This window comes from Myodes glareolus, chromosome 10 (assembly GCF_982192425.1).
Source record: "Myodes glareolus chromosome 10, mMyoGla1.1, whole genome shotgun sequence".
In the NCBI taxonomy this organism is placed as follows: Eukaryota; Metazoa; Chordata; class Mammalia; order Rodentia; family Cricetidae; genus Myodes; species Myodes glareolus.
In genome coordinates this window covers 22,985,100-22,993,977 of record NC_142035.1, presented here as the reverse complement: position 1 = coordinate 22,993,977, position 8,878 = coordinate 22,985,100, and the positions used below count along the sequence as shown (strand labels likewise).

Genomic DNA, 8,878 nt, shown 5'->3' with positions numbered 1-8,878 from the left:
TTAAGAGAATTTGAGACAATCCCAGACATTCATGTAGGCAAACACCAATAACCCCAACTACAGAGGACCGCTACAAGCACCAATCACATATATGGTGCATGTGAGATATGCTGGCAAATGTTCATGTAGCATTAATTTACTTTTAAAAACAGGAATAGTTCAGATGCAAATCAAGGAGCTGAGTTTGAAGACAGCCTGACTATACAACATTAACAAGCTCCAAGACAACTATCAAGAATAAAGGAGGCCCTGCCCAAAATGCTGGCTATGGTGAAACAGGCCTTTCATTCCAGCACTCAGGAGGCACACAGATCTCTAAATTAGAGGCCTACCTAGTCTACAAAGCATGTCCCAGGACAGCCAGGGCTGTTACAAAGGAACCCTGGATGAAAACTAAGCCCAAAAGAATAAAGCCTATACCACCATTTGGAGAAGCGAAGTGACTGAAGCCTAGATGAGGCAGTGTTGTCAGCCCTTCAAAAATGTTAGGGTTCACATACATCTGTAAGATACATCTAAGAGCTCAAAGAAAATGTGGCACTGTAGCTCAAGGCTACCCCATAAGACTTAGAAAAAGAACTCAAATCTATAAGGTACAAGCAGAATAGACTTCCTCCCCAGTTACGAGTTTAGAAACTATTGTGCTTGGAGATCAGGGTAAAAACTTGCCAACCTTTTGACAGACAAGGTAGACATACCGATAAATGCAGTTCCAGAGCATTAGCAAGGGTAAGCTTTTCTTCAACAAAATGGACATACATTAGTAATAGTAGAAAAGGAGCCCAAGATGTTGAAAACATTTCCCTCACTAAGAAATGATATTGCTAAGAATGAAGTAAGTTAATACAAGGCTACATGTGTTAATATATGTATCTAGCAGCTCTCAGCAATCCCATAGGCTGAAACAGTACCATCTTCAAATAGTGGTAAACCTAAACTATAATGCAGACACTAATTTGAAGACAAAACAAAAACCATGACAGCCTACGCTTAAGTTTATAACAAGCATTTGAAAAACGAAAATTTTCTTGTCCTTTTTCAGAGAATTTTATTTGAGTGGTTCTTACAAAGATTGTTGCAATATGAAAGTCATTTGTTTGATAGAAATATCAAGCTGTCTTGTCAAACACACTGAAGTAACCCAAAAATATATTTCAGAGCTCACAGAGCTTAAGAAGAGCAAAGATTATATGCAACCAGACAAAACCTATTTCTGCATTTCCTATCACTTGCTCAGACAGCTTAGTTCAAACTGTTACATCAAACATCTTCAGGAAATGCAGGGATCATTTTGTTTGGAATCTCAAGACACACTAACACACAATATTTACAAAGAAACTTTTACAGATACATTAATTGAAAAGTTACCATCAACAAATATAATTTTGAGATCACTTTCTTGCCAAATGATCAAGGTGAGATGCTAAACAGCCCTTAGCTGTCTAGATTTTTCACACACTACATGTGTGTTCCAGAAACCTTTTCTGAACCAAGGCGCCAAATACATGAAAGAATGTGAAATGTAACTGCTGTGTAAAAAGTTAGGCTTCTGAAACATTAAAACATTACCTGTCTGCCTTTATACAGAAAGCACATTTGTTCCCCTAGAGCTATTCTATAGAGCCTTAATGTAATATTCTACACGGACATTTTAAAACGGCAGAACAAGCAAAGAGCTTTGCATAAAGTAGGATTTGCTAGTTAGGGAGAATGAGCACACTGCATTCCTGTTAACATTTTTATTTTTCAAGATAACAGGAGTTGAATACAAATGACAGTAGACCCTTGCCTCTTTATTTTTATCTAAATAAAAGATAACTCAAGATGAATTCAAGGAAAAAAAAGCTATATACATAAGGGAATATATCTTCCTTCATCGTCTACTTGGAACCAGTAGTTGTGTTGCTGTCATAGAATCGGGAAAGAGGTTGTGGTAAGTTGGAAGAGGTACATACGCTGCTGTTATCATTTTACCTGTTGAGAAAAGAAACAAAGTTGAGTTAGACAACTTGACTTAATAACTTGATGTCCAACATAAAGTCTATGTAGCAGTAACTCACCAGCAAACCACCTGCCATGCAATGCATTGACAGCAGCAATAGCTGCAGCAATCGACGGGCACTTCACATACACATTGCCCTGAAAGTAGAAAAACAAAAAATAAATAAAAACTGGATAGAACACAAGTTTCAATATGTTTGCAGCTTACTAAAGTTTTCATATTCATTCAAATAGCTTACGAGCAAATACTACAGATGTTTCTGAAAACATGATTTAAATATATAAATAAATATCTTTTTATTCCCCCCAAATCCCTCATTTATTTTTAAATAAAGAATAAGAAAACAGTAGCAGTTAAACGAAGGTAACCACTGTAAACAAACTGATACATAACACAACTCTCATTAAAATTTGTTTTTATCTTGCCTTTCTTTCAGGGGGTATACTTAGTTAGCACACACTGTGTGCCTAGAGTAAGCAAAAATCACATGGGAGGGTGAACCAAATAACAAAATTAACAATTCATTAAAAAACAAAAAAAAAACAAAAACTAATGAAATACAATGGCCATGAGATACACTAATTGGGTGAAAAATAAGATAAAAAACAATACAATATATATATATATACCCAAACTGTTTACTTAAAAGTATCAAAATAAGGCCCAGCAGTGGTGGGGGACGCCTTTAATCCCAGCACTGAGTTTGAAGTTGGCCAGGGACTAAACTATACATAGTGAATACTAGGCAGCCAGAGCTTTAAGGGAAACCCTGTATAGAAAAGAAAATCCCACAAAGAAAAAAAAAAAATATACCTGAGCTGAATTTTTGTCAACATAAATATGAATAACTCCTCCATGTTTATTACATTCTTCAATCACATCGTCTTTAATCTCTGTATCCCATCCAACTTCTTCTTCTCTGTAAGAAAGGACAAAACATAATGAAGTTATATTTAAATACTATAAGTGGTTAAGAACTATCTTTGCATATGGTCAAGAATCTAGAAAGGAATTCATTAGCTCTTCCACCATATTAATACCAGGCAGGCAAAAGAGTTCAAGGCCAGCATGGTCTACAAGTCTACAAAGTAAGTTCCAAGACAGCCAAAACTAACCCACAGAGAAACCATGTCTGGAAAACAAAATAAATAACAAAAAATAAAACCAAAAGTTGAATTTTAGCATCCAAATTATTATTATGAAAATTTCATAATTATTATAATTAAAATTATTTTCAAACATTTGAATAAAAAAAATTTCAAAAAAAAGGTATTTCACAAAGATAAGCAGAGACGGATCACAAGTTCAAAACATGCATAGATTATTAGTGCAATAGAAAAGGTCACTCCAACCAAAAAGAACAAAAAAACCAAAAAAAAAAAAAACCAAAAAAAAAAAAAACCAAAAAAAAAAAAAAAAAAAACAACTGAGTCCCTGTTGGGAGCAAAAAAGGACCGGTAATCTCCATTATCAGCAAAAGCCCTCACTTATATTTATGACCAAGTAAAAGGGAAATAAAATCCTAATAGCAAAACAGGATAGAGTGGATAGCTCAGAGATTAAGAATACTCGCTACAGAGGACCTCCTTTTTAAAGAGAGCACCAAAGGGAGTGAGCTCAGTGGTCAAGAGCACTATGTGTCCTCCCAGAGGAGCAGGACTCAATTCCTGGCACATGTCAGCAGCTTACCAGGAAACCTAGTACCCTCATACAACTCATAGGGTAAGACATTACACATACAACTAGGTAGTAGTCAAAGGCTATAGATATTTTACTAATATCACAGCTTTGAATTTCGAACCATGTGTCCATGTGCAAAACAATGCCAACTACTCAATGTAATAATTTTTCAATAATTAAATATTACAAATGGCAATTTATCCTATTGTAAGCATACTTACGTTTGAGGGTTAAACATGTTAGAAAGTTGAAAACATTGTGTTGCAAGTGGTTGAACAGATGCAGCTGCAGCTAAAGCTGAGGCTAAAAAAGAAGAAGAAAAATTAGCTTCCTAGAAACCATGTAATATCCCGTGACAATAAACTAAAAACAAAAATGAACCCTATCTAAATGTGGAGATGTTTTATAATCACCTTCTTCAACGTAAGACATTTGCTCATTTTACCATTCAACCTTAACACAACTACCCTAAAGCATGACTACCCTAAATCATCGGTAGTTTAACTTATAATAAGTAACATAAACTATAAAATAATATTTAGAGAGTGAGATGGAGAAAACAGTCCAGACACAAGATTGGTACAGATGCAAAAAATATTGCTAAAAATTTAAGGAGCTGGGTTTGGAGCTTACTGCTAGCCTAGGAGTCATGAAGGTCTGGGTTTAATCCTTAACATAAGCACAAACAGGACATCTATAATCTTGGCCTGAGGAAGGAGAATCAGAAGTTAAAAATTACCCAGGCCAATATAGCAAGTTCTAGGCTAGACCATAAAATAAGAAATTCTGTTTCTAAGAAACAAACAAAACCCATATTTAAACAGGGCATTAGTGGAGGTCACATTATCCCAGCACTTGTGAAACAGGCAGGAGGGTCTCTTAGAGTTCTCGGTCTCTTGGCCTACAAAGCAAATTCTAGGATAGCCTGGACTACAACACGAGAGAAACACTTCCACAAACCAAACCAGCCAAACAAATCCTATGAGGGTTTGAGGACAGATATGTACTTTAAATTCATTAAATTAAAGCAAAAAAGCTTAATACGAATCAATCAGGATAAAAAAATTAAAATAAAGATTCGTTTTATACTTTAATGATACAAAATGGAGTTGTTGGAAATCTCTCTTGGTTTTGCCAAAAGTAATTTTCTTTAAAAAAAAAAAAGAGCAATGTGTATATCTTAAATTTATGTATAAAAACAAATTCGCTGAACTCAGCCATCTAAAGAGTCCCAAAGGCGCAATATATGTATATATATAAGAGTCATTGTCTATGTGCAAGAAGGCCGCATGACAGAACCTGATACTTGCTTCATACTGTTGTGAAATACCATGTGGATTCTGGAAGCTAAACATAGGTCTTGAAACAAGAACCTAAAATGCTCCAAAACAAAGAGCAATCTTTCGGATACATCTTTCTTTTCAATGCATGAACCTTAATATGATTAACTCTTAAAAGGTAAGGAAAAAGTATTCAAGAAAAAATGTCATAATGTAGTAACATATTAAATGCTTTGTCATAGAAAAAGAATAGAAAATAACAGCTCACCTATGGTATGACTCATATAAGTTTGAATATACTGGACATTGTAATATATATAGCTGTAGTTAACTGTTAATTGTTGCAATGGTTTCTATTTGGTGTTCCTTAGGTTAAGGTTTTCGGTTGAGACAAGGTCTTGTGTCCCTCCAGTTAGCATAGAATTACCAAAGATATTATAGCAGCTGTTACAGAACTCACCGTAATCATATTATATGACCAAATCCCATTCCAATGCATTAACAACAAACAGCTAAGGATAAAATAATGTATTAAGATATCGAGATAACTAAACAAATAATCTCTAAGGACTTATGAGACAAATTGCACTGAAAAATACAGCTAATCATGAAGTAGCACATGAAAAAAATTAAATCTATTAATTTTGTGCTTTATGGTTATGTTTTTTGAGACAGGGTTTCTCTGTATAGTCCTGGCTTTCCTAAAATTGGCTCTGTCACATGAGTTCTGGAACTAAGTTCTAAACAACCACTGTACAACCACAGGGCATCTTTTTAAAGAATTCCTGTGTAATAATAGGCATGTTACTCCACTCTTCAAATACTAGCACTAGAGAAAGCATTATGGCCAATAGGAAATATAATAGGAAATAGAAGACAATTAGCTCTTTTTCTTTATTTCCTTTTTCAGTCTTAAATTCCCATGGCGGTGGAAGTGAAAGCCTTTGATCCAAGCATTCAGAAGGCAGAGACAGATGCAGTGAGGCCAGCCAATTCAACAGAGGTACTTCCAGGACACAAATAAACCCTGTCTTGGGTGAGGGATACGAGTGCCCTCAATATGTCCTTTAAAGAAAAAAATGATTTTTCTTTTAGAGAATTAAGAAACCTTTTCCTAGTATTTCCCACTATGAACAAATATTACCTGGTGCAGCTTAGGATTTTAAAGTATAACTGCTTAAGAAACCCAACATAATACATCTAAAAACAAAACATGCTGGTGGTAAACACCTTTAATCACAGCACTCAAGAGGCAGAGAAAAGCAGATCATTTTGACTTTAAGTACAGGATGGTCTACAGAGCAGAGCTCCTGAACAGCAAGGGTTGTTAAATGAAACCCTGTTTTGAAAACAAAAAATACAAAAACAATTGTAATGATTAAAAATGTCAGGCTCTAGCAGGCAGAGTCAAGCAGATCTCGAGTTTCAGAGCAGCTTGTTCTACATACATAGTTCTAGAAGAGTCAGAGCTACACAGTGAAACCCTATCTACTAAAATAAAAAATGAATGTATGCATTACTAAAAGGCTTCAGGAAAGCACCTAACGGGAACTACTGATTAATTATTGATACAGATCAAGGAAATTACAAAGGGATCATTCTGGCTTATACTAAGCAGCATGCAGAAGCACAAAGAAATCAAATTTTCATTTGATAAAACTGTTTATCATTAAAAAAAGCAGTACCTACAAAAGTGGCATTTGTTTAAAGAAACTTAAAATACACTTAATGCTTATATAAAAATAACAAGATGTTTTTTCAAAGGGATCATTATGATAAAACAATAACCATGTTATTCTAATGGTGGGTGGCACACAAAGATGCTTTATTTCTGTCATGAAGTAGATTTCCTAAGTAAGACATGAAATCATGTCTACTTGCCATCATTTCAATATGCACATACTTTAGAACAATGTAAAGTCCCAGTCATGGCTTGATACTACAGAGTAGGACAAACCATCAGTATAACAACAATATAAAACATCTAGCCCCATACAATTCTTAATTTAAGAGCAGTCCCATATTCCATGTTCTGAGGCTTGTCTGCTAAAATATTGAAAATATGCCACTTTAATCTTTTAGGTAACCTTTATACTTAGATAAGCCATAAAAGAAATACAAGACTGAATTCTGGGTATTGCTCTTTTGAGAATCAAGAACTGAGTCCTCCCAGTCCTCTACCAGAAGTCAAAAAAAAATCCTAAAGCTCGCGGCTTAAACATTCAAGAAATTCAAATTTAAAAATATTCAGACATCTTTTTTTAACTATAAATTCAGTGTTAGATTTTTCTAGCATATATTACATGGCAAAATTATATCCAAATAAGTATTAACAAATTTTATCTTTGTACACTTAATTATTTATCAAAGAAAAAAAGGTTAAAAATGAGTAACTCACCTTCAGTCTGTTGGGAAAGTCGTGTTTGCAAATCTATAACAAAAGAGAATTCTACAGCTCAGTGCAGGAACAATGAAGAGCCTCAACTAACAGGGTAAATGTCAGGAAAGTATTAATAAAAGAGGACTTCAACAGCAGGGTTTATTAGAACAAACTTAGCAAAACCTGGCAGCAAAACCTCCTTCCCCATTCCTCATTGAATAGGCTTTGGGGCCTTTTACATAGGACAAATAATTATCCTGGAAAATTATTCACCTTTCCTATGCCTAGTATTCTTCCCTATCATGTGTTCCATTTATGATACCATGGCTAGGAATAATGGGAAATGGGGAAAGGGAAGCATACCAGTCAGAAAATATGTTAAAAACCCTGATTGAGAATTCAATTCCAAGTACTTGGAAAAAAAAAGACTTATTTTATTAATAGTAATCAGCATTAAGTATTTTAGAAAGTTTTATTAGAACTATAAGTGTAACAACAAATACCCATTTAAGAGCTATGATCCAGTTCACTTATTTTCCAATTTTGCATTGGAAAAGACAACATTGCAACAATGTAAGAATTATCTTTCTAAAAGGTTCTCAGATTCAATGTCATTGATTCTTAGCACAGGCTAACAATTTGATCAGCTACAGTGATAATTATTGTTTCAACACAGGAAAGCACATTAAAAATAAATCTGACATGTACTGAAAGTCTGTATAAGATGGGAATGAAATTCAAGTAGTTAGTTGGTGTGGTCCAAGCCATTAAAAGCAGCAATAGCAGAGCAGAGACAGGTTGCGGGCTGCTTGAACACAGGGTGATCTACATAAGGACATCATAGTGAGACCCTGTCTCAAAAAAAACAAAAAAGAAAAAACAAAAAACCCCAGGAGGTAGAGGGAACTTATCTCTGCAAAGCTACCATAGCTTATAAACCCTGTAGTTCTATTTGTTATGTAAAAACAATATAAATAAATAATGTAGGGAATAAATAAAATATATAAGGAAATCTAAACTACACTTTTATAGAGTTAAAACAGCTGGGCCTTTTGAGCTAAAAATTAGCGTATCTGTGAGCTCAAGGAATAAAATATATGTATATCAAGTGAATTCAAAAATATTAATGTAAAAGCATTATCAATTGCTTTAAATACAATTGCCTTTTTCACAAAAAATGGGTAAAATGTATAAATAAGATATTGATGCTATTAAGTACCAAGTAGGACAACTCTGAGTTGGGGGATGCAGGTTAAGACTTAAGGCCAAGCAGAGATATCCACTAACATCCTGTCTCAATAATGATAACGTAAATATAATTCTAACACATACATGAGAGCCAGGCAGTGCTAACACATGCCTTTAACCCCAGCACGTGGGTGAGGAAGGTAGGCAGATCTTGGAGTTCGAGGCCAGCATGATCTACAAGAGCCAATTCCAGGACAGCTAAGAATGTTACAGAATCTTGAAAAAGCTAAATTCATAAATGGGAAGGCCACTATCCTGACTATCTCATTTGGGTCCCGAAAACACTTG

At 34.6% G+C, this 8,878-nt stretch overlaps 1 protein-coding gene across 8 annotated transcripts in view; it reads right to left on the bottom strand.

Moving 5' to 3' along the window:
- Positions 1–1,023: 1,023 nt before the first annotated feature.
- The window catches only part of Rbm39 (RNA binding motif protein 39), a 34,367-nt gene continuing 26,512 nt past the window's right edge, over positions 1,024–8,878 (bottom strand). For 6 of the 8 annotated variants that reach the window (XM_048431598.3, XM_048431601.3, XM_048431602.3 and 3 more), the window contains 5 exons: positions 7,361–7,411; positions 3,904–3,985; positions 2,816–2,921; positions 2,061–2,139; positions 1,024–1,974 (listed from right to left, as the gene is read on the bottom strand). In XM_048431598.3, coding sequence (XP_048287555.1) covers positions 1,874–1,974; positions 2,061–2,139; positions 2,816–2,921; positions 3,904–3,985; positions 7,361–7,411 — 419 coding nt within the window. In that variant the 3' untranslated portion in view covers positions 1,024–1,873. The remainder of the gene's footprint in view (positions 1,975–2,060; positions 2,140–2,815; positions 2,922–3,903; positions 3,986–7,360; positions 7,412–8,878) is intronic. The other 2 variants (XM_048431605.3, XM_048431600.3) reach the window with 1 other exon arrangement.